The sequence below is a fragment of the Marmota marmota genome, unplaced genomic scaffold (assembly GCF_001458135.2).
Source record: "Marmota marmota marmota unplaced genomic scaffold, marMar, whole genome shotgun sequence".
Taxonomy (NCBI): domain Eukaryota; kingdom Metazoa; phylum Chordata; class Mammalia; order Rodentia; family Sciuridae; genus Marmota; species Marmota marmota.
The window spans coordinates 30,232,944-30,259,919 of record NW_025999842.1 but is presented as its reverse complement, the minus strand read 5'-3'; the positions used below and the strand labels follow the sequence as shown (position 1 = coordinate 30,259,919).

The window sequence follows — 26,976 nt, the reverse complement described above, 5'->3', positions numbered from 1 at the left end:
TAAAAGTATACGTAACTTGAGACTTTAAATATTATAAAATCTGATCATCATATAAAACATGATAATGCTTCTTTTTTAAAAAGGTTGCACCATGATATATTTTTTCCTTAAAATTGTATATCAGAATGACAAAAAGCCTAGAAAAGTATAGCTTTTTAGGTTTCCCTGCCCAGAGATTCTAATTCATTGTTATGGAGTGAGGCTCAGTCATTAGTTAATATTTTTAAGTTCTTTTAAGTTCATTGTTAGCCAGGGCTAACAACTACTGGTCTAGACTACTTTAAAATTCACATGATTTGACTTTTTCATATTGGTGTCTCCTGAAATAAGAAAATGGATAAAGGACAAGTCTGTACAATTTGGGGGGTGTTTATACTTCACTTAAGAAACATTCTTTGGTATTTGGGTAGTATATTGTGTGGATTTTTTCTTAATTGATACATAATGTACATATTTATGTAGTACAGTGTAATCAACACATGGATACAATGTGTGATGATGAAATCAGCCTTTCTTTATGTTGGGAACTTTCAAACACCTCTCCTCTAGCTACTTTGAGATACATGATAACTTGTTCATCACCCTAATGTGTTAAAGATCTGATTCCTCCTCTAACTATAATTTGATAACCTATTATGCAACCTCTTTGTCCCCCTCCCCTTCCTATCCTCTCATGACCACTATTCTACTCTTTGCTTCTATGCAATCAACATTTTGAGCTTCTCCATGCTAATGAAAATACGCAGTATTTGTCTTTCTGTGCCTGCTTTATTTTGCTTAACATGATGTTCTCCTATCCCATCCACATTGCTGCAAATGACAGGATTTCCTTTTTATGGCTGAATAATATTCCATGTACATATACATTTTCTTTTTCCATTCATCTGTTAATGAGCACCTCAGTTGATTCTATATCTTGGCTATTGTAAATAGTGCTATAATAAACATGGTAGTAGGTGTCTCTTTGCTGTAGTGATTTCATGTCCTTTGGATATATACCCAGTTATGGAATTGCTGGGTCATAAGACAGTTTTATTTTCTAGTTTTTTAAGGAACCTCCATACTACTTTCCATTGTGGCTATATTAATTTACATTCCCACCCAGAGTGTATGAGAGCTCCCCTTTCTCTGCTTCCTCTCCAGGATTCATTACTTTTTGTTTGTTTGTTTTTAATAATAGCCATTGTAATTGGGGAAAGAAATATTTCACTGTGGTTTTGATTTGCATTTCCTTGATGGTTAATAATGTTAATCTTTTTTTCATATGCCTGTTGGCCATTTGTATGTCTTCATTTGAGAAATGTCTATTTAGGTCTGTTGCCTGTCTTTTAATCAGGTTATTTGTGGGTTTTGCTCTTAAGTTTTGGAGTTCCTTCTGTATTCTGGATCTCAATTCCTTGTCAGATAGTTTGCTAATATTTTCTCCCATTCTACTGATTGTCTCTTCATTCTGTTGAGTGTTTCCTTTGCTGTACAGAAGCTTCTTAGTTTGATATAATCACATTTGTCTATTATTGCGTTTGTTGCCCATGCTTTTGAAGTATTATCCCCCCCAAAAAAAAATTGCCCATACTGATGTCTTTGAAGTGTTTTCTTCTAGTAGTTTCCTAGTTTCAGGTCTGACATTTAGGTCTTTGATCCATTTTTGAGGTGATTTTTGTATATGGTGAGACATGAGTCATTCTGCATATGGATATCCAGTTTTCCCAGCACCATTTATTGAAGAGACTATCAATTCTCCAATGTATGTTCTTGGCACCTTTGTTGAAAATCAGTCGGCTGTAAGTACATAGATTTATTTCTGGATTCTCTATTCTGTCCCATTGGTCTGTGTGTCAGTTTTTATGCCCGTACTATGCTTTTTGGGTTACTTTACCTTTGTATTCAAGCATTGTGATGCCTCCAGTTTTTTTCTTTTTTCTCAGGATTGCTTTAGCTATTTGGGGTCTTTCATGGTTCTATGTGAATTTTAGGAGTGTTTTTTCAATTTCTGTGAAGAATATCATTGATATTGGGGGGGCGGGGATTACATTGAATATGTAGATTGCTTTAGGTAGTTATGGGCATTTTAACCAATTATTCCAGCACATGAATATGAGATTTTTTTTCATTTGTTTTGTCATTTTTAATTTCTTCAGTATTTTATAATTTTTATTATAGAGATCTTTCACTTCTTTAAATTTATTGAAGAGTGGAAGTGTTTGTATTTTGGTTTTATTTTTGTTGCTATTGTGAATACAATTACCATCTTGATTTCCAAATTTATTATTGGTATGTAGAAATGCTGTGGATTTTTTTTTTAATCCTGCATCTTTACTGAATTTACTTATCAGTTCTAACAGTTTTTTCGTGGAGTCTTTAGATTTGTTTGTATTTAAGATCATGCCATCTACCGAAAGGGACATCTTTCCAATTTCCAATGCCCTTATCTCATTCCCTAATTGCTCTATGATGAACAGTATTATGTTGAATAAGAATGGTGAAAGTGGACATCCTTGTCTTGTTCCATATCTTAGAAGAAATGCTTTCAGCTTTTTTTTCCCCCTCGCCTTAAGTTTTGATATGTTGTGTTTTTATTTTTAAGAAACTTTTTACTTTCACTTTTGATTTCTTCATTGACCCATAAGTTTTTCAGGAATGTGTTATTTAATTTCCATGCATTTCTAAAGTTCTTCTTCTTGATTTATAGTTTTATTCTATTGTGATCAGAAAAGATACATATGATTTTGGTTTTTCAATTTGTCAAGATTTGCTTTGTGGCCTAACATGTGATCAGTCCTGGACAAAATGTTCAGTGTGCCAATGAGATAAATATATTCTTTAGCTCTTGGATGAAATGTTCTGTAAATGTCTGTTAGATGCATTTGGTCTATATAGTATAGTATAAGTACAATTTTTCTTTTTTTGGTCCATTGATGAAAATTGGGTACTAAAGTCTGCAACTATTATTATATTAGAGTCTATGCCTTTGTATGCTCCAGTATTGGTTACATATATATTGTAATTGTTATACCTGTTTGATTGCTTTATATAATGACTTTCATTGCCTCTTTTTATAGTTTAATCTGATAAATAAAATTACTTAGGCTCATTCTTTGTTCCCATTGGTATGAATTATCTTTTTCCATCCCTTCACTTTCAGTCTGTGCATCTTTATCAGTGAAGTGGATTTCTTTTAGGCAACATATAGTTGAGTCTTGTTTTTTATCCAGTAAGTCTATATCTTTTAATTGGAGCATTCGATTCATTTACAATCAAGGCTATTATTGATAGGTAAGAACTTACTCTTTATCATTTTATTTATTGTTTTTGGGTTGATCTGTATATTCTTTATTCCTTTCTTCCTCTCATTGTCTTTGTGTTTTGGTGGTTTTATCTACTGAAGATATTATTTTCTCTCTTTTCTGTTTTACTAGTGAGCTCTATACTTTTATATATTTACGCTATCTTTTCACTTCTAGATGTAGGACTTCCTTAAGTACTTCTTGTTAGGTTGGTCTGGTGGTAATGAATTCTCTCAGCTTTTATTTGTCTGAGAAAGACTTCATTTCTGAAGGATAGCTTTGCTGGGTCTAGTATTCTCAGTTGGAAAAGTTTTTTCTTTCAGGACTTGGAACATACCATCCCATTCTCTTCTGGTATGTAAAGTTCCTACTGAGAAATCTACTTAGTCTAATCAGGATGTGTGACTCGATCCTTTTTGGTGCTCTTATATTTTCTGTTTCTAAGTTTGGATGATTCGTCTATAGTATTCCTTGGGGAGGACCCTTTTGGGTTAAATCTATTTGTGGACTTTTGAGCTTCCTGGATCTCTACACTCCCAAGATTTAGGAAGTTTTGAGCTTTTATGTCTTTATTAAATAGTGTTTGAATGCCTTGTTCCATCTCTTGTCTTGCAGTACTTAAAATGCAAATATTTGTTTGCTTAATTGTGTTCCATAAGTTTCCTAGGCTTCCTCCTCTTTTCCCTCCTCCTCCTTTCCCAATCCCACTCCTCCTCATCCCCCTGACTGACTTATTTCATAAGATCCATCTTCAAGTTAAAAAAATTCTTCTGCTTGCTCTTGTCTGTTTTTGAAGCTCTTGATTGTATTTTTTTTTTAATTTCAGTTCAGCTCCAAGATTTATTTCTGTTTGGTCCTTTTATATGATCTCTTTCCCTAGTAAATATCTCTTTCACATCATTTACTGATTTTATAATTTCATTGAATTATCTGTTTTCTCTTGCAATCTGCTGAGTTTTCTTTTCCTTTTCAGGCATTTTGTAGATTTAATGCTGTTCTTTGGGGTCTATTAGTGGAGAACTGTTGTGTTCTTTTGGAGGTGTTTTATTAGCTTGCTTTTTCATACTTCTTTTGTCCCTATCTTGATACTTATATATCTGGTGAAACTCTGCTAGTTTTGTATAGTGGTTTAATAGTGAAAGACTTTCTCCTGGAGGTGCACCCTAGGATGTAGGCTCAGTCCAATAGGTTAGGTTGACTTTGCTTCTGGATGGGTGTGGTGTTTGTAGTCTCCTAATAGCTTTCTTAGCCATAATCAGTATTAGTAATGCCTGAAAGTATCTCAGGAGCCTAGGCTGTAGGGGTTTTTGAGTCTGATCCACGTGTAGGCATGCAGCTCTCCTAGGCCAGGCAGATTTGGTGATGGTTCCAGGCTCTGTAGTCTGTGGGCAAGTGTGAGTCACCCAGCTATTTCCCTGAGGCAGACAGGACCATACCTCTAGCTTAAGTGGAGTGCACAGAGCTGCAGGAACTGGCCACCCAAATTTTTCCACAGCTGGAAACATGTGGGTCTGCCCTGTGCAGCAGCAATTTGGATGAGAAGGGCCTAAGTGAACTGGATTTCTTCAGTAGTGTGAACTCCCTAGAAGCTCTCTAAACTAGGTTCCAGGCCTGCAGGAACTGTGGGCACCTCCTTTTTATCTTTTCTCCATGTTGGGAAGGTCCATACTGATCCCTATAAGGGAGATGGGGTGGTAAATGAAAGGTTCTTTGTTCCCTTCTTTATATAAGCCATCTTGAGTCTCCATGTTTTTCTGCATCTCTGCCACATGCCTACCATACTCTACTGTTTGCAGTCCAACACTCTGGTTGAACAGTTTTTTTGTTCTTTGTGAGAGGGAAGGGGCACCAGCTACCTCTAGTCAGCCATCTTGCTGGATGTTGCCAATCTACATGTTTTTTAATATAATAGAATTACATTAAATGAAACATGATCTCAGGAGTTAAATGAATTCATAAGAGAATTTTGTGTTCTGTTTTTTATGAAATGATATCCTGTAGAAATGTCTCACTATAGGGTAGGCTAGGCTTCTGAGAGAGAAAACTAATAAGCTTTCTGTAATGTATTACATGTTTTACATTTGCCAGTAATCTGTGGTGGGTCAGAAAGGAGGGATTATAAAAATTTGGTATTTAAAAATATACACAGACATATTCCTATTGTTTTATGTATTTCTCTTATGCTTTCAGATATGCAAGAACTGTACAAGTTCCTTTGACCGACATATCCCATGTGTTTCTCTGAACTGCCCCGTACTTTTCAAACTCTCCCGAGTAAATAGAGAATTATCCAAGGCACCATATCTTCGGCAATTACTAGACCAGTTTTAAATTGTCAGTATCACAGAATTCCAGGTGCTATTCTGTTCAGTGTTTACCACTATACTGTTGTGCATGGTGCTTTCTCAACTTCCATCAAGTCAAGGATGTTCATTTTCTGTTTTCTGAAGACTATGAAGACTTTTATGCTAACTGAATTAAAAATTACGTGTTGATCTCTAAATAGCTCACTTCTTACAATGTACAAATTCCTCATTCTTTCACCTTTAACATTATTTTATAATGCAGGTGTTGGATTTGCTCCAGTATGTGTACCACCTTTTAAAGCATTTGAGTAGATCATGTTTACTTCCCTGTGGAAGGAACACTGAAAGCCTCTCAAAGAAAAAACATTTGTGTGTTTTCCTTGAACTGTCTATATCAAGACGTGTTAGAGATATCCATTCACTTTATAATTTTGACTGCAAAATATTTTGTAAATACACTTTTTTACTTTTCAAACAACTGAGTAAAATAATGTGCAATGAATTTTATACAAATGATTTTGAAGTTGTTTGGTATATTTCCTCTAGGTTTTGCTTGACTCAAAGTAGATTTGTTATTTTGATCAAACTGTGCAAACAATAGTACCATGTGTAGCATTTTGAAACATCATTTTCTAAAAATCGCTGTCTTGCTTTAGCTATTAATGGGGCATTGTGAGGAACTGTGCAAAGACATTTTTGTTACAAACCTGTGGGCCTGTTGCAATACTTTAAAAATAAAAAATTTTATTCCATTTTCGCTTGTTTTGTATAGACATTTCTATTGCTTCTAAATATGCTTAAAATATTTTCTTTTCTTATGTACTGTACAGTTAATCTTATTTGCCACCATCTTGAACACAAAATGTGTATTTAGAATATTTGTATAACTGTATAAAATGAAAAAGGAATTATGTGGTCAGTGCATTGTTTTTTTAAACTGGAAATCATTGTTTTAAGAGTTAATAATGGAAACCATATTAAAATTGAATAAAATATGAAATATGGAAGTGTGGTTTTTATCTTGCTATAAATGAAATTATCAGTTACATATATTACCCTATGCTTTCCTGAATTTTAATGAGGTCAATGAAACTCATTCTTTTTTTTTTTGTTTGTTTTTTTGCTTGACATCTAATTTTTTTGTTGTTCTTTTCAGTTATACATGTAGTAGAATCTATTTTGATTACATAAGCATAGACAATATCTTTCATAGATCCTGATTGAACAGTCTAGGAAAAATTTAGCACTTGCCCTTTTAGAAAAGCATGTACTGGTTGGTAGGTCTTCAGGGTTTACTTCATTTGGACAAAATCATTTAATCTTGAGGGCAGACTTTGCTGATGGAAAGCAAAAACTACATTATTAACTTTTTAAGAGTTTTAATGCCAATTTCTAACATATGCCAGTTTTTTCCAATAGGAAAAAAAATTCTTAACATAGGTTGCTCATTTGCTTACTCATCAGAAATGCAATGTGTATGTCCAATGTCTGGTATGATTTCGTTTTCTGAGAATTCCATGGTAAGTATGAAATCAAAGAGATACAAATCATGCTTTTAAACATATGTCTCTCAAGACCTGTTAAAACATTAATAAATCCTCATTTCTGAGAATCTTTGTTGTTTTTGTATGGGAGACTGAGCACAGTCCTTAGAATTAGGGTTTTCATAACTCATGCATAGGTGGACACTTACAAAGCTTTCTCTACTTGTTAATTCTGTACTGTCAGAACTTCCACTTACACCATCTCTTTCTCATCTTGGGAACAATTGCACCTGGCTCCAGAACTGTATTTTACACTAACATCTTGTAACTGTATAGTCTTGATCTTTCTATTTTCTCCCCTTTTTTCCCCTTCATTTCATAACAGCTGAACCATAAGAATATTTATTTACGACCCTTGAAAAAGTTTTTTAATTGACTTCTCAATTTCAAAATACCATTTCTTTACATATTTGATTTTATAAAGCAAACAGAAACCTAGCTATAAATAACATTAATAGGATCTGCCATCAACAGAGGGAAGAGTAGGGAAAGGGGGCAGTACACAAATCGTTATTTTTAGGATCGATATTTCAGATCACTCTTAGCCCTGTACCTCTCAAAAGATAGCACATACACCTCTACTTATTGTTATCCCCATCATGCCTTACCTCTTCTCCAGATATGAGGAGAATTATTACCTCTACCCACTTGGGTTTTATAATAGGCAATAAAATCCAGTACCATTAATGCCCCAGTTCTGCTTAAACAGCTTTGTATAGGAAAACAGTCAGGGATTATGTCTGGCATTTGGTATCCAAGGATGAAATCACAAGACATACCACCAATCCATAGCTTTTCTCATTTCCTCACCCTCATTCAGATTTATTTCAGGACTTTGCCAATGTCTAAGAGTGACTTACAAAGCAAAATATCTTATTAGAGGTACTCTCAGATTCGTACCATCAGATTTCTTTGTATGTTTGGGAAATAGAGAATGTTATCAGGAAGACAAAGGCATTTTTAAATCAAAATACCTTTTTATTACCCAGGAATCTTTACCTGTCGTACTGATCCCACCACCTTTTGATGGAGGGAAAGAAGAAAATTTCAGGGAAAGAATGGGGCAGATTAAGGAACCTTAATAAGAATACAGCCCTTTAAAAAAAAAAAAAAAATTTAATTTGAAAAAAATCATTTGGTTTAAAAATATTCACATTCTTTGAAAACTGAGGACATCACCTGCCCCTGGTTACCTAATACAGCTTTGTGAATGGAAATGTGGTGAAGGCAAAATACTATAGTTAACAAATCTTTTTTATTTTTGGCAGGTGTGGGGGTGCCGGGGATTGAACTCAGGGGCACTCAACCACTAAACCATGTCCCCAGCCCTATTTTGTATTTTATTTAGAGAGAGTCTCACTGACTTGCTTAGCACTTTGCCATTGCTCAGGCTGGCTTTGAACTTGAGATCCTCCTGCCTCAGCCTCCAGAGCCACTGAAACAAATCTTAAGTATCAGTCATTCAGTAAATATTTACTGAGATGTGCCTGGCATTTTGCTTATCTGGAAAGAAATACCAGAGTAATCCCCTGTCTACAAATATTTCACTTGGGAGAGAAACCAGTAAAATTAATATTGGTTTCAAAATTATGGAGTAAAGATGTTTTTTACCTCCTTCTCTGTTAGAGGAGCCCAGAAATGAGAAAGAGCCAGAACTGATCATTATTAGAGAATTCAAGGAAGACCTTAGAGTAGCAAGGCCCTAGGAGGGAAATGTTTAAATAAAAGGAACACAGGCCATACTAACTCCACATATTAGAGTGACCACACTTGCTGCTCCCAGACACAGTTGACTCCAGCCTTAAAGAGAATCAGAGATACACAAACCTTGATGACCTTGAACATGATGAGGTACAGTACTGAGAATAGGGGGGGTAACTGGAAGTGTGCATCCTCATGAGAGGTAAGACCTTCTAACCCACCCTTTTATCAAGGTGCAAAAGGCCTAAAAGCAGGTGTAAGCTCCCGTATCACCCTGGGCTGACTTTGGGTGGGAAGGACTGGACAGTGCCAGGGGCACCCTATTTCTGTTCTTTATTCCCAGCTCTTTTTTTTTTTTTTTTCCTTTAATTCACCCAGGCTGGCCTTGAACTTGAGATCTTCCTGCCTCAGTTCTTGAATAGATTACAGGTATGTGCCATTGTACCTAGCTGCTAAGTGCTGGCTGCTCTGACTCATGACAAGTGAGAGTGGATTACTTTGCCAACATTTGATGTCATTCTTCTCAACAGACTCCAAAATCATGAGGACAGAGATTAGAATTTGCTCCCCAACACAAGCATACTGCCGGGCAAGTGGAAGTCACTCAAATGATTGCTACATAAGTGAATGGTGAGTTAGAGAATTAAAAATGTCTCCCAGGTCTAGCACCCAGAGTTGTCACTGGGTCTAGAGCAGTTTTCTAGACTGGTGGTGGTTGAAACCTGATTAAAGTGGATCACCTATAAATGAGAGATTTGGATTACCAACCTTAGTCAAGAAGTCAGTTTACGGGGCTGGGGATGTGGCTCAAGCGGTAGCACGCGTGCGGCCCGGGTTCGATCCTCAGCACCACATACAAACAAAGATGTTGTGTCTGCTGAAAACTAAAAATAAATATTAAAAAAAAAGAAGTCAGTTTACATACGGCTACCTTCAATAAAGAGGTAGAATAGTTTTGTGAAAATAGCATGAAATTTGGAGTCATAAAAACTTATATTTGAATTCAAGCTCTATTTCCATTGACTGTAAGACTACAGAGAAAAAAGCAACTAAGCCTATGCCTCCATCTAAAAATAGGATTAACGCCTCATTGGTGCTTGAGGAAAGACACCCAGATGGCACTATAACTGTGCACAGAGTTAACTATTACAGCAAAGCAGGTTCTGGCTCACATGCATTTTTATGGCTATTCCTCCTACCTATAACTGCATCATTCCATATTTCAAGCCCCTATATAACTGAAACTTTATATATACATTATGATATATGGGTACTTTGGATAGGTCAAGAATATGGTTAAAGAGAAGCTTCGGGATGATATCTTAGGAATTATATCTAAATAAAATATTACTTTTTAAAAAACTACATGCCTCTTTCATTCAGACAGATTCTAATAATCAATGCTGAAAAGTAAAGCTGAATGCTCACCTAATATACTAGAAGACAATTTGATGCCCAGCACTGAAAAATATATAAAGCCGAGTTAAATGCACATCAGTTCTAATCATTCCACAAGGTATACATACGTATTTTGAAAATATGTACACAATCTATGTATACATTTTTTAAATCTACAAACAAAGCAGAGGACACATAATTTTTTTTGCATATGCACAGGTATGTCTAGAAGATACACAAAAAATAATAGTAGTTGCCTACATCACTGGGGCTTGGAGATAAGAGAGAGATAAATAAGAATACTTTTTAATTCACCTTTATCTGTTGGGTTTTATTATTACATGCATACGTTACCCACTTTTTAAAAAAAAAAAGTGTGATCTTTCAATCTCAGTTTTCCATTGCCAATGGACTCCAGTTGAGGGATCTGAGGGGGTCCAAACTTTGCAAAGTGCCTGAGCAGGGAGCTCCCAGCCACACATCTTACTGACTTCCCAGAGCAATTAAAGTATCTTTACCATCCATAACTTCATCAGCTAGTGAAAAGTGTCACATCTCATCTTCCCAGACATAATAATTATAAAAAATTTTAGTATTTCCCTTTTGTAGATGGTCTCTTTTACTAAAACAGAATTATCTTCTAGTTCAAATTCCCTATTCTCTGGCATTTTACCCCTTTTGTGGCCTACAAAACAATAATAATAAATAATAAAAACAACTAATATTTATTTTGTGCTTGATATATATATAATGTGTGTATGTATACACAAACACACACACACACACACACACATATTTGGTGGGACTGCCATAACAAGTTACCTACTCCAGGTGGGTAACTTAAACAACAGAAAATTATCTTTTCACACTGCTGGAGGTTACAAGTCCAAGATCAAGGCACTGGTAGTACTGTTTCTCCTGCGGCCTTTCTCCTTGACTTATAAGAGCCTTGTTCTCCCTGTGTCTTCCCATGATCTTCCTTCTGTGCCTGTTTGTGTCCAAATTTCCTCCTCTTATAGGAACACCATTCCTATTGTATTAGAGGCCACACCAGTGGCCTCATTTTAACTTCATTGTCTCTTCAAAGACCCATCTCCAAATATAGTCACACTCAGGGTTACTAGGGGTTAAGGTTAGGATGGGGGAGAATTGATTCAGCACATAACAATATGAGTAAGGTTATATGTAAGTGCTTTACAAATACAATCTTACTTATAGCTCCAGCAAGTCTATGAAAGACAAATGAGGAACACTGGGACTAAGTAATGAGATTAAGGTAAAAGTAGGTGGTAGAGGGAGAATGTGAGTCCACACAGACACCAGATCTTACTTTCTTCACCTCCAGAGTAAATATGAGTTTGTTGGTTTTTTTTGTTTGTTTGTTTTTGTTTTCAGACATTCTACCTCCCGGATGCATTAAAGATTCCCAGAGGAGGGAGAATGAAATAGCTGTTGTAGGGAACAGTTGAAAACTACCATCCCTTACTGGTGTGGTGGTGCACACCTGTAATCCCAGCATTTGGGGATGCTGAAGGGGGAGGACCCTAATTTTTTATTTAAAAAAAAATAAAATTGTATATATGTGTGAGCATACACGTGTGCTAGAGATTGAACCCAGGAGTGTTTTACCACTGAGTACATCCCCAGTCTTATTTTTGAGATAGGGTCTCACCAAGTTATTGAGGCTGGCCTTGAACTTTCAATCCTCCTCCCTCAGCCTACCAGATCACTGGAATTACAGATATGCACCATTGCCTGAAATTAATGATATAGCTCAGTGGTATAGTGTCCCTGAATTCAATTCCCAGTACCACAAAAGAAAAACAAGAAAAATGACATTTCCAAACAAGTATTCTTTCCAGAGAGAGGTAGCAGAAGGGCCCAGCCAATTCCCGAGAAGCTCTGTCCTTTTGAACCACGGTCTACAGTCCCATCTTTGGCGGCTTGGGGCCTCTGGCAATGAGTGGTGAGGTCAGAACTTGACCACTAGGTCCACCTTCATATCCATTCAAATCCATGAAAACTAAGTAGGAGTTCAATGATAAGCTGAGCCCACTTCCTTGTGGAAAGCCTGGGGACCCTTGTATATCATACACTCCATTATACTTCATAGATTGCCCAGTGCTAAGGCTTTCTAGGAGGAGCCAGAAAAGGCCAGGCTTTGCCCAGAGTCCCTGGTATGAGGCAAAGAGGGTCCCTTCCCTGAGCAGAGTACACAACTGTAAATTCAGGTCACTTAAAGCAGAGATGGTGGCAGTCAAGGATACCTGGAGTTATCATTTACTTAACTGTTTAAATGAGAAGAGTAAGACATTTAGTTTCTCTCAGCCTCAACTTTGCTATTTTTAAACTATCTTTTCCTAAGACTCATAAAGTGTTGAGAAGGTAAGGAAAGAGCTGTACACCTGAATCTGCTCCAACCTACAAGCATTGAACTCTTTTATCACTCTGCTTATTTTAAGTAGGTGAACAAATAGGGCCGTGGTCACTGACAGCAAGCTTCAGTTGCTGGGTTCTGTAGAGAAGAGAAGCAAGGAGATCCCAGGTTCTGCCTGATGTGCCATTTAGAAAACCTCCATTCTGTTCTGAAACATCTCCATTTGGAAACTATGACCCAACTATCGACACACTAAGATAACAAGCTACTAACAGCTTTTTCTATGGACTGGCAAGTTTAGAAAATTGAGGAACACTGAAGTGTCAAGACGTTACATGTCATTTCCAAAAAAATGGGTGTGAGGTGAAACTATTTCTCTGGTTCTCCAAACCCAACCCAACCATCACATTTTTTTTTTATGGGGTGCACTCAAAATCTAAAATCTGAACATATCTTGACTCATTTCTGAAAGAGGGATGCCAATCTCATTGTTAAACATCAAATAAATAAAGAAATTGAATTTTATCTTAAACCAACATCAGTATTTATTTATAATATATATATATAATATGTTGAGAAATACAACATATTTCTCAAACGCCTCTTGTATTCTACAAAGGCATATAAACAGTGAATGCACTGATATTCAGGTGGGGTGAATCTACAAGATTACTCCTATCCTCTTAAGCCCCAAGATCAAAACTGACAAGTGAAAACCTATGTGGAAGGGCAACATGCAGAAAATCTCTAATCACTTTTACTCTTGGCAAGATTGCAATTAACAGCATTGAATAGACTTAGGTAGACTCAGAATTCTTGGCAGTTTTAAACTTTTCCCTCAAATATTGTGTTTTTTACTTTGCAAGTGAGGCGCTCTCTTGCTCTTGTTGCAGGTAAACATCTTTTCTTCTGAAATGATTCTCTGGCTTATTCTTCAAGAAGGCAAAGGACCAAAGGGCTTTAGGATCAGAACAGGATGCTCTCCTTCTAATGGCAGAGTTTTCTGCAAGGGATCAGGGAAATGGCTGAGAACTGAGAACCTGCTCAGTTACCCTGGTGTTGGGAGCTGAAACCCACACTCGAGCTCAACCATGAACATGTCCTCTTGCCTGTACTGAGCACATCCCCATCTTGGTGTCAGACTCCTCTGCTAGAACCTTCTTAGGCAGGCTTGAGCTATATTAACTTCTGCACTGTGCTAAATATTCTTACCAAACTGCAAATCAAGCATGACCCCAAAGACAGAAAAATATTGGGAATGCACAAATACAAACACATACCAGGTGAAAGAAAAGTGACCACAACACTCGGAGCAACCAAGAGATCTTTATTGCAGCAATGCAACAAAGAGAAAAGAAAGAAGGAAAGAAGTGGGAGGGGGGCAGCTGGGGAAGGCTTTTATAGCCCTTCTGCTGTGCTGCCTAAATCTAACAGGGTCTCTGGGTTTGCAAGCTGCCTTGTTGGCACACAAGGGGGTTAAGTGCTTGGCCTTGAGCGGCGGGCTTCGTGTTCAACCTTGAGCAGGGGGGCGAAGCACTCAGCCTTGAGCGGGGGCTTGGGCATTTGGGCTTGAAGCAAACAGGTGATAAAGAATCAGACAGAGGGTTTGAGCAGCCAGGTCATCCTGCAGCTAACTTTGTTTGGCATGTCCTGCACCTAACACCAGGAACCAAAAGCTTAGCTATTTTGCTTTCCCCAAACTGTTGAAAACAATTGCAATAAGCTTTATTGGCTCTTCAGCTAATAGAAATGGTGAAAAATATAAGCTCAATGAAACAGGAATCCCACCTGTCTTCTACCGTTTTGTCCACAGGGCCCTAGTTTCTAAAAATGGAAAATGCTGAGTCAATACCTGTTAAATGACTGAACTGTATGAACTTGGAAACTGTCTGGTCCACAGAGATTAGAGCTATAATATCTCCTGAAAACAGAAATCTGTTTACAGCTCACTCAAGCATAAATGCTGCCCTATTAAGATAGTGCCTTCTTTTTTTCAGGTAAGAATCAGAGTCCACTAGCTTTGTCTACTACTCTTCCTTCCCCCAACTCCTGCAATTTGCTGGAATTATGTTTTCAATTCCAATTCAAACGATGAATTGGAAGGGCCTGCCAGTCCCTTTCAGGTACCTGTTAGCAATATTCACAAAGCCCAGCATTACCCTGACATGAAGTAGGCAGTGGAATTTTGGTGTAAGGCTACTGCATTCTGAGCAATGGCAGCAGGAGTGTGAAGGTGGCCACTCTCTGGAAGGAAGCAATAGAAATGACCCAAGGCAGGAGCTGGGGTTGTGGCTCAATGGTAGAGCAATCACCTAGCATATGTGAGGCCCAGGGTTTGATCCTCAACACCATATAAAGATAAATAAATGTGGAAAGAAAAGAAAAGGAAAGGAAGAAAGAGAGAGAAAAAAGAAAGAGAGAGAGAGGAAGAGAGAGGAAGGAAGGAAGGAAGGAAGGAAGGAAGGACGGACGGACCCAAGGCAAACCATTCATAAGGCACACTATTGACCCCTAGGTCCAATAATGGTAATGGGACCTACTCACATCACATAGGTTCTTTGGGGAATCAGGACTAGAAATATCAAGAGGACGGACCAAGAGAGGGAAACAGAAGGAAGTAGTCCCATGGAGCTTCTGTGAGAGGCAGAGAGCAGCCTAGTCCATGGTTCCCTGAACACATACCATCTGCTCCTAGGCAATCACAGGACTTCCATGTTTCTTAACAAAGGAGCGCAAAACAGAGGATCATTCAAGTGCAGAAAACTGTAACCTAAGCCCTCAAACACATGATACTTGGTAGTCTCCAAGGAGAGAAGTTTATTAAAACTTAGGGTGGGTAGGACAGAGAGTTACTGCCTAATGGGCACAGAGTTCCAGTTATGCCAGATGAAGAGTTCTGCGGATGGATAGCAGTCATGGCTGCACAACAATGTGAATATATTTCCTGCCACTGCATTGCACACTTGAAAATGGATAATATAGTAAGAGTTATATTTTTGTACATCATACGCCATTAAAAATACATCAGTTTTGTAAAAGCACCTTATACTTTCAACGAGTTGTTCAAAAGCTAAAAACCCCAATCTCTCATGCTACTCATGTCACCAGACAATTTCAAAACCTTTCTCCTGCCCACCCAGTAACTAGCTAATAAATGCATCAAACTCAAGCTGCAATAAAATTAGAGATGGGTACCAAATATATTCTGAAATTAAATTCCTAAACTGAAGCAAGACAAGAAAATATATAAGAATACTTAATACAAGAATCGATCAACTCTGAAAGTTCTAAAAGCAATAGGACTGAAGAGGAGGACAAGAGAAGACAAAAATAGAACTAACCACTAGATAAATGTTGGAAAATAAATTTAAAAAATAGTTTTTAAAAATTTTATTTTGGGGGACTGGGTATTGAATCCAAGGGTGTGCTACCACTGTTATATATCCCCAGCCCATTTTATATTTTGAGACAGGGTCTGAGTAAGTTGTCAAGGTTGGACACAAACTTGTTATCCTCCAGCCTCAGTCTCCCAAGTAGCTGGGATTACAGACAAGAAAAAAAAATCTTGGTTATAAACATTCACATTTATAAAATTTTAAATCATTAAATGTGAAGCTACTTATACATATATGAATATTCAACTCATGTTCGACCTAGCTAAAATGAACTAGCCAAAGTGTCTTTCAGAATTGGAGCCAAAATCTTCCTCCTCACAATCATCATCAGCCTGCTTTTTTCCTTTACACACAGGGGAGGCTACATGAAGAATTTCTAAATATCTTTTATTAATATGTGAAAGTGGCAGGGTTAAGTGACATGTTGCTATGATTCTAAAGTTCTGGTTATAATAAAGCTATCCTGATTATCCACTGAATCCATGTGAAACAAAATCATCTTAGGAATAATATCTTGGATCTCACACTTCTTGCAGGAGGGTATTGCAACACTTGTCTTTTTTGTTGTTGTTTTGTTTTTTGTGGTGGTGCTGGACATTAAACCATAGTCTTGTGCATATACTCCCCTGTTGGCTTTGAAGAGGCTGCCATGTTGTGGGAGGATCTATGAGAGGGTCACATAGCAAGGAACTGTGGGAGTCTTGAAGGACCTAAGAATGGACCAGCTGACTGTGAGCAGGAAACAGGAAACCCAGTCAACAAGCTAGTAACTAAATACTGAAAGCAACCCCATGCCTTGAAGGAGGACTGAACACTCCAATGAAGAAGAAAATGCTACCCAACAGGGATATGGGTCTCGGCCCTGTAATACCCATAGCAGAGGAAAGTTAAGTCATGTCTACATTGCTGAACCACAGAAATGTGAGATAATAAGTGTATGTTGTTTTAAGTTGCTGTTTTTTGTGGTCATTTATTAGACAGCAATAGAAAAGTTGGCTATTGGTTATTGTATATCAGTAGACACCTAAGAACTGATCATTCAAATGAATGCTAATGCTTAGACTGTGCTAAGTTGATTCCTTTCAATATGGAAACACGTTTTCAAAATTTTATAATGCCAGTGGTCTTATGAACATCCACATTTTGGTTTGTGGAATCTTAGTGATTTATCTATATGGATTTCCAAAATGTATGCCATGTTCTCATTCCCATGCATTTCTCCCATGGCCTCATCTCCTACCCTCTAAAAGTAGAAGCTGAGGGGAAAATCCCTATAGTAATGAGCCTCTCATCAGCCAAACAACTGCTACTGCCTAAGGCCCAGCAGCCTGAGAAAGAGAAGAGAGAGTGTGGAACATAAGTGATTTCCAACACTAATCAGGGGAGAAGTACTGTATTTTAAAAAAACAACAGGTATTTTACCATCAATTTCTCCAGCAGCCCTCTCCAAAGTTCTTGCGTTCTCAACATGAATGAAAGCTATAAGGTGAACAAACTGGTTAAGAAAGGTACTGCATTTCACTTAAGACAAACCAAAGCAACTGTTTCTCAAAAACAAATTTATAGACATTAGATAAGAGAAAGCATTCTGGTAGAAATTTGAGGTCACTCAACATAAAACTTAGGGAAAAGTATACAAAAACTCTTATTGATTCTTGTCATTTATTGAAGGATAGACACACCAGTTTGGCCATACTCATAAATTCCCTTCCTCATCCTTGATGCCTGGACCACTAAGCCACCTGCTGTCTGACATCCCCCAATCCCAGTATAGGGGATTGAACGGAGGCCTTTAGCATGCTAAGCAAGTGCTCTACCACTGAGCTACATCTCCAGCCCTTCATCTTCTCATCTTCACTTTGGATTCCCAGGTATTTCAAACTCAAGGAAGAGGATGGGTGGGTGACACAAGAATTCCAAACCCTAGAAAAGGCTGTGCCTCCTTGTAAACTGAACTTCTAGTCTGGTTCACAGTACTTATACTGGGATTATCACCCAAATCCAGTGAGAGTCAAAGTCTTGAAACAGTAAGACCTAGACCCAGCCTCTGTTATTGAGGTAGGTCAGGGGCCTCAAAAGACCCATCTATGCCTCTACTACTAATGTAATAATTCAAACAGCTTCTAATATCAGAATATAGTATCTCCAAATCCTATTTACACATCACTAGAGATTAAATTAGCATATAAAAATAAGTTTTCTTTAAAAAATATCTGCAAATATAATTTCCATAATTATATTTACTGCATATCACTGAACCTAAGACACTGATTGTAAAATATGATGTTATTTTATATATGCATGTAGTAAAAAAATGTCAAACAAGATTTCTCATAATATTAAAAGATCATTGATTATAAGTATATGCAGTTTAAAAGACATTAAATTATGGGGAAAAGTTATAGCTTAGGATCAATGAGATGCAGCATTAAAAATGTATCCCTGCCTGGTGCGATGGTGCACACTTGTAACCCCAGTCAATGGAGAAGCTGATGCAGGAGATCACCAAGTTCTAGGCCAGCCTCAGCAACTTAGACTCTATCACAAAAATTTTAAAAAGGTGGGGAGGGGTGCGGTTTGCAGGTATAGCTCAGTGGTAAAGCACTACTGGGTTCAATTTCAGTACCAAAAAAAAAAAAGTGCTCTTTAGAATATTTTCCAAAGAACATATTTAATATAGAGTGTATGAAATTGGAATGAATTCATACACAATAGCTCATACTTAAAGCCATTTACCATTTTTGTTTCAATTCTCATTTGAAATGAAGAATGTGCTAGCTGTCATCCTACACAAACTTTAAAACCTAGGAGTTTCTCAATTTGGATCTCATCTCACTTCCATTTCTGGAGTCACAGATCAAGTGATAACATAAACAAGACCTATACTGAGAGCCCTAAGCCAGACTCCTGTCTTGAACCCAGGTCTCTTGAGTCTGGCTTTGTGTTCTCTGCCTAGAAATCAAATACCAAATAAGTCTTTAACAATCTTTGGTCCAACAATAAAGATAAGGTAAAGCAATTAATAAAAACAACTATTTGTTTCCAGAGATAATCATGAAATTTCTCTGCCCAACATCTTTGGCAGAACATGCCTGATACTTGAATGGAATATCCATCCCACACATAACGGCTTTTGTTCTAGTCGAACACTACCCAACTTCTCAAGAAGGAAAAAAAAGGGTTTGTGTGCTCTGAAAGGTAGACACAAGAAAATATTACCTATCAGCCTATGATACACAATAGTCTCAAAACAAGGTCCTACTGAACCACACAATTGATACTTTGTGGGAAACACTGGGAATTAGAACATTTCAAATCTTCAGCATTTGCTAACGTGGGCCTTGAAACTTTGATCCCCAAAGCATGCTGAAATCTGGTAATGCTGCTCTGCCCTCTTTAAAAGTGGCATTTATTCACGGCAGTCAGTAAATAATTCATCTTCTCTAAGTGTTAGTCCCTTTTTTCCACACTTCTGGCAAGGTGTTTCACAGCGGAATCACCAGTATTAACTGGGGAAGACTTAAATATTAATGTACTTGATAGGAACTGGGTGGAGACATCAGCTGTGGGCTCCATCAAAATATTTCCAGAATGTTCTATGACAATAGGCCCCATTGTATCATTCATTTCTACTACTTCAAAATCCATTTCATTCCATTTTTCTGCGTCCTCCCCTTCATTCTCCTCCTCATAGTCATTTAGCTCAGAGTTGGAAAGCAAAGACTTTTGGTCCTCACTCTTTCTGTTAGCTTTTCGCTGGTGATCCAGAGGCAAGGTAGCTAATTTATACAGCACAGGAAATATAACAGCAGTGAATATTGCTGACCCCAAACAGGTGTACAGAACTATGGGCAAATCTGGGTATTGTCCCTGAACAATTCCAATTACTGCAGGAATAGCCATTTCTCCCAGTGCTGCACCAGTTACAAAAAAGGCTGCTGATTTCCCACTTATGGTCGTGTACTGCTCAATCCAGGAAACACCACTGGGAAATGTGGCTGCCATTGAGGCCCCATACACCGAAGTGGCAATCCAGAGACAGAGTGGACTTTTGTCAAATAACACCAGAAATAAAGATGAAGCCAGGCTGCCAATGTTGCTCAACACAATCATGGTGCCCGGCTGTAGACAGGCAGCAAAGAAGATCGCCAGGCCCCTAAAGGCTGCAAAGGTTCCCCAGAAGATGGAGTTCAACCCAGCTGCTTCGCGTTCTTCCATGCCAGCATAGGTGGTGGCAAAGGAGAAAACATAAGAGCCATATGTTACCTCTGCTCCAACATAAAAAAAGAAGAATAAGAAAAGGAGGCAGAGAAGAATCTTGTGATATTCAGCTCTTCGATATGCCTGAGCAGAAGCTTTTGCTTTTTCCTGCCCTGAGCTTTTCTTGAAAAACAAAGCAAACAGAAAGAGAGACACTATGAAAATGTAAGTGCCGATAATAGCATAAGCCCAGAGTAGATTCATGTCATCAGGCAATCCAAACAGAAGGGCTGAGTCAGCTTCAGATGATCCGTTGGTGGCTGGAGGCTGAAAGGCAGGCTCTGTGTGGTTTTCAGCAGACACTGAGGTACCCAGTGCCAATTTAGCCAGAATTGGAGCCAGAAAGGCACCCAAGGCAAAACTGAAGTGTAAGGCCTGCATGTGTGGGGCTCCTTCATCCCTCCAAATAGCCAAGATGAGGACATTACCACCTGCCAATGAAGGATGGAGAATTCAATTATGTTAAGCACAGTTATCTGGTTTTAAAAAAAAAAAATAGGTCTTTACTGTCAGAAAGAGGATAAATCTGTATTACATGGCACATTTTAACAAAGTTATCAAATATTGTGCTTGAGTCAATTCTCTAAGGAACTCTAACCTACTCCCACCAGAGAGCTATAACTTATAACATTTCAACTGCATATATGGAATTCTACAAACTGATAAATCACCGCTACCCAGAGTCAGGCATATTAGCAAAGGCTACTTAGAGGGCCAACATCATACTGGGGAGTACATTCATACATCTACTTATTTGTAACTGATTTAAATTTATATATTTAGTTGGAAAAATTTTACCACCAGAGAGTGGCCAATTACCAAAGCTAGATTCTGTACTTGAGGAATTTCATTTATTTATTAATGAAACAGATGCAAAACACACATTCAGGAACCTGAATACACCAAGTGTCTGGTGTGCCTGTTATAGGAAATGAGAACACCTTTTAGCATCTATTCATACACCATCTGAACACCTGCAGGGTGAAAGGCCAGAAGCATTAGTCTTTGGCTCTCTTTTTTTAAATCAGACAGTTTCAGATAGACATATAAATCCACCCTGTAATTTGCAAGCAAACTAAGCCAGAAGTATAAAACATTTCTCCAATTTATAAATAACCTTAGAGTAGAGAAGGGAGGCATAGAAAGCTGGATCTTGTGGTAAACACATATCACATGTTACTTAGCAGATTTTCAAGGACATGATGACCCACAGAGAAGCTCTACTATGGGAGAACAGAAACTTTTGAGAGAGAGAGAAGAAAAACAAGCAAACTAGTACACAGCATGGGATTCTCTTAACTCAAAAACCAATATGCATTTTAAATTGAAGGCTGCTTCTATACTTCATCAGCCAAATAATGGTTCCACACTTGTTTTATCCTATTAAACCATCAATTCCTCTTAAACTACAATGTTAAAATTCTCTCCCAAAATAAAATCTGCTCACCTGCACAGTATTAGCCCAGGAGAGGCTTCTTCCCTGTTTGGATACAGTAATCAGTATCTCCAACAGAACAAAATCCTTTAAGTTAAATTCATAGTTGACTGCTCAAAAATCTGTGCCCTAACTGGCGAGAACAGTAGCTGCTGGATGGGGGATCTGATGAAGTGAACCCATGACCCACTTAGTAAGTTCATGTCTTCTTTTTTTTCTTTCCTAGTATTAGATAATGAACCCAGGGACACTTTACCGCTGAGCTACATTCCCAGTTCTTTTTATTTTTAATTTTGAGAAAGGGTCTTAGTTGCTGAGGCTGGCCTTGAACTTGTGATCCTCCTGCTTCAGCCACCTAAGTCTCTGGGATTACAGGCATGTGCCATAACATGCAGTACAGTCCATGTCATTTCCAGAGCACTGCAAGTGACAGTTTAATACCATTTGATCTACTTTTCTAGTAGAAAGTCCCCACTCCCATAGATGACACTTAAGGGCTCACTAACCTGTATCCAGAATGCCCATTGAAACGCCAATGACAGATATCATGAAAATCAGTAACACTGCTGCCTTGCAAAAAGGAATAACAAAAAGACCAACTGTGGTAGCCAAAAGTGAAACCCCTGAGAAGAAAAGTTAAAAGTCAATTATAAAAAGTAACGTCAATTTAAATTTGGTAATCATAAGTAGACGAGTGTTACCAGCAGCTACTACAAGTGGTTTTGCCATTTAAATATTTTATAAACTTTATGGGTGATAAAATATAAATTACTATGACATGATTACAATTCACGTACTGTTAATAATCAAACTAAAAATTATACCAAAACAAAAAAGATTTTACAGCAAAAGAGACAGGACAAAATTATTTATTTTCATATTTCACACTTAAGAACCCAAAGATATATCTGGATAACAAGTAACAGTTTATAAAAGCAAAAACAAAATGCAGAAAGTACAGCATTTTGTAACAAAACAATAAACAAACTAGGAAATAGGAAACATAAGAAATATATTCTTTCAAGTCTCATTGCAAAAAAAGGGAATTCTTTATTCATCAGCAATAAATTATTCTCCTTGCTTTCAAAGAAGTTTTATCACATTAAATCTAAAATTTTATTTAAACACATTACTTTATCAAAAAAAAAAAAAAGATGTCAAAACTTTGCCATCTATTTCCAAGGCAAGGTAGAGCATGCCATTACTGACATGGGGTGGTAGGGACAAAAGTGTAGCCTACTTCAGTTCACTTACCATCCCCTCCCCCCTTCACTTTCAATCCAGAGTCCATAGAACCTGGGCAAATTCCAGGAGCATTCATTCTAAGGTCCGTGGTCCTAGGAAATCTGCCCTTACACCCTCATGAGCAGAGATAGCCTTTTGAACAACCAGTGCATGATCCTAAGTGGTACCTAAATTACTGTGAAAGTCGGGAAGTCCAAGAATTGCTAACACACACACCATTGTGTTGATCTGTTTCCAGAGGATCCAATACAGGTTTCCTCTGTCAATGTCAGAGAAGAAAACATGGAAACCCAGTTTCTGTGGAGAAGACACAAACACCACCCATTCAGCTATCAACCACTCTGCAGCTACTATTTTTCATGTTTAAAATAATGACCTAAGATCCTTGACAGCAACACAGAAGTGCAAAACAGTGTTTACTTACCCAAAAGTAAAAAATGATTCATACAATCAAAAAGAACTCCACCAATCATAGAGCCACACAAATATCCAGAGGCACGGCCCACAAAAATGAGAGAAAGACTGCTGATGTTTCTGTTTACATTCCTTGCCAAATCTTGAAATGTGGGTCCCAGTATAGCAATACTCATTCCCTATAGTATAAAAATATAAAAAATTACAAAAGGGTCTCTTTAAACTTATAATCATTAAAACAATGTCTAAGTGGTAGGGTTTTTTTTGTGTGTGTGAAGGCGATTACAATGTAATGGAGAATACTTTAAGCCCCATAGTCAAGAAAAATGAACAATATTATAGCTATAGATCCATGGATTTTCTTCTATTCCAATTCTCAATTTTTTAAATAAATTATCCATTTCTTTGGGCTCTTTGAGGCAATTCTGTTTAGTTTTTAAAAAAAACTATTCGGCATTAATAGTTAATAAGATGTAACAAAACTATTCTCAACATGCTGTTATTTCATATACTACATGTACAACAGCATAAGAATTTAGTTGCTAAAAATTTAAATTATCAACACATCAAAATATATATTCCTGTTTTTTAATATCAAAACAGCAATATTTATGGCATCCTCTGAACTACCTATGTGCAAAGTGTGCAGGAGATAAACACTTTGAATGTTTCTAACATGTATTTTCCTTCAAAGAAAACCCAAAGCCATCAGGAATACAGTTAAGACTTTCTTAGAAGTTATCACATACATGTGTACAGGACGACTTTAACAATAAAATGTCACTTGGACCACGTGTTAACCAGAACTAAGGAATATAGCAGGTTATCAGAGGAATTGTCACTAGACCCTTTTTCAAGTTTTTGAGCCTTGCAGTGTGTGTGGAGTGGGTGTAATCCCACTTACTGGGCAGCTAAGGTATCAAGATCACATTTCAGGGTCGGCCCTGGGGCAAAATAGTGAAACTCATCTCAAAGAAAAAAAAGAAAAAACTTTTTCTAATTTATCTACATTTCAATAACTGATTCTATTTGCACTTTTCTGCTGTATATGCAGGGTGTACCCCTTATCCAAGCAGGACTACTCCAAGACTAAGGACTTGGGTATGCACAGGCCCACAGCAAGCACCAGGTATAAGGAAAGAAGCCTGAGCAATGGTTCTAATGGAATTACTTCATGTCTTCAAAGGACTTATAAAACCCGGCACACAGTGAGGGCTCACCAACAATACACAGTGATTTCTTTCTCCTCCCCTTCTCCATCAAAATATTCTAAGAATATTGTGGCTCAGACTCTCTGATATGCTAAGTGACCAGAAGTGACTCTCCTCAAAGGACAATGTGTTAACAAGAACTATGGGTCACAACTCTCCAGCTTCCAAAACTATCAAGTTTGGCAAAAGGGGGTTGGCAAAACTGCATCTAGCCTTGCGCTTTGCTCCAAGAAAAAACATTTAAGCATCTGAACGCTTGATATAAATAGGACTGTAAGTGAAGTAAGACGTTACTGGCTCTACGCCTTATCCGGCTGTGTGACATGGAATAATAATTATAATAATAATATATTATAATAATTCCTCTCTTTGCAGAATTATTTCCCTATCTGCAAAACTCAGCGGTTGGCTTAATCTGATCAGGACACTAGAAAGAGGATATCCTAGAAAATCAGCTTTTCTGTGTAATAATTTGAGGATTGAATGAGTGGGGTGCGAAGGGCAGCTAAAGATCTGGGCAACCTCTGCACCGACGAGAGGTAAGAAAATTTGCTGCAGTTGTTAAACACATTAGGAAAAACAGTTTCACACTTGACAATATCCCCACCACCACTGTTGGAATGGTGCCCGTTTTCCAGATGACTAAACTGAGGCCGAAGCAGAATAACTAAGGTGTTCAAGGTCACACAGCGTAGGGGGAGAAGCCAAGACTCCAACCGTGAAGGCCACTTGCTCTGCAGGGCGCCTGCTCACGCCCGGCCAGGGAGGGTCGCTCCCCCAGCTCTCACCAGCCCCAGGAAGGCCGCACACAGGATCGCGGTGGTGAACCAACGCAGCACGGCCCGGGTCCGGCCGGGCCGGGAGACCGCCACCGTCTCCGGTTCATGCGCCCAGACGTCGCCCTGTAGGAGCCGCTGCCCGGCAGCCGTGGCCCCGGCACCACGGAACTCTAGTTCCAGCTCCAGCTTGGAGGCTCCAAATGGTCTTGCTGAGGTGAGCCTCAGGGATTCGGAGGTGAGCCACGGTCCCGCCCCTCGCGGCCAGAAAGTCTCCCAAGGTGCCGCCTTCTCTCCGCCCACCCGGAGAGAAGCCTGGGACGTGCAGATGTTGGCACGCAGCGGGCATTTGCCCTCCAGAACGTGCTGCGCTCGCCCGGGTCACTTGGCGGAAATGAAGCCTCCAGCCAACCAGAACCGCGCTTCAAACCGGAAGTTAATCTGGTTGCCTAGGAGACCGGATCTCTCGCAGGCATTGCATCACACTTAGTTGAACTTCCTGACGCCAGGGGACTGCCCCCCCGTGGCGGAGCAAACTGAAGCTGCAGCCTCTGAAGAGAAATCCCAAGATAAAATGCCATTAAGGAACAAGGTACAAAGTGGCGGGATTGCTGACAACTATGGGCCAAGAACTACAAGGTGGAACCTCGATCCAGCTACCCCGATCTCCTAGGAAAAATTGGGAAACTGCTAGGCGCGGTTGTGCATGCCTGTAATCCTAGCCACGCAGGAGGCCGAGGCAGGAAGATCCCAAGTTCAAGGCTAGCCTCAGCAACTTAGCGAGATAGTGAGATCTTATCTCAAAACTAAAATAAGTAAATAGATTTAGGGTGTAGCACAGTGGTAAAGCATCCCCGGATTCAGTCCCCAGTAATTCTCACACACACACACACACACACACACACACACGTCCAAAGAAAAGAAAATAGGGAACCAAAAGTCTTACCATCATACAACTTTCCAAAATCACTGCCCTTGCTCCTTTGATGTCTGAAGTTTTTCAGTGTATTGTACATCTTTCACTCCACAATATTTGTTGAAACTTGTGGGTAAGCTTTCAATTCCACTTGGGCCCCATTTACAAATAGGGGTATTGAGGCCTAGAGAGAAACAACGAAACAACTTGCCCAGGGTAGTCAATGAATCAGTGGCCCTATGTGAATAATTCAATAGTAGCTCAATAAAGCAAGCTGGGTTCAAAGCTGCCCACAGCATAAAGCTGCTTCAATTCCTACAGATAATTAGGACGTTTGAGAAAGTGGAGCCAGGGAATCAGTTGGCAGGATTTCTGACAATAGCAATCAACTGAATACTGCCAGCAAACATGTGCCTGGGAAAGCTGTCCAAGCTCCAGTAAAGAGTGTAGTAACCCAACAGTGATATCAGTCCTGTGAGTCTATGTAAGGAACACAGTTAAGTCCTGCCCAAATTCTTGAACCACAAAGACACAGGATAATAAATGTTAATGTGTAGAACTGTGCTAAGTTGATTCCTTTCAATATGGAAACACATTTTCAAAATTTTATAATGCCAGAGGTCTTATGAACATCCACATTTTGGTTTGTGAAATCTTAGTGATTTATCTATATGGATTTCCAAAAAGTATGCCATGTTCTCATTCCCAAGCATC

At 38.4% G+C, this 26,976-nt stretch overlaps 1 protein-coding gene and 1 pseudogene across 1 annotated transcript in view; one reads left to right on the top strand and one right to left on the bottom strand.

The window, feature by feature from the left end:
• Rev3l (REV3 like, DNA directed polymerase zeta catalytic subunit) overlaps positions 1–6,597 on the top strand; it is a 177,904-nt gene extending 171,307 nt beyond the window's left edge. Inside the window, exon 30 of the mRNA XM_048800354.1 lies at positions 5,475–6,597. Within this exon, the coding sequence (XP_048656311.1) occupies positions 5,475–5,615 (141 nt within the window). The 3' untranslated portion in view covers positions 5,616–6,597. The remainder of the gene's footprint in view (positions 1–5,474) is intronic.
• Positions 6,598–17,382: 10,785 nt separating this feature from the next.
• LOC107154623 lies at positions 17,383–25,727 on the bottom strand (annotated as a pseudogene).
• Positions 25,728–26,976: the final 1,249 nt, after the last annotated feature.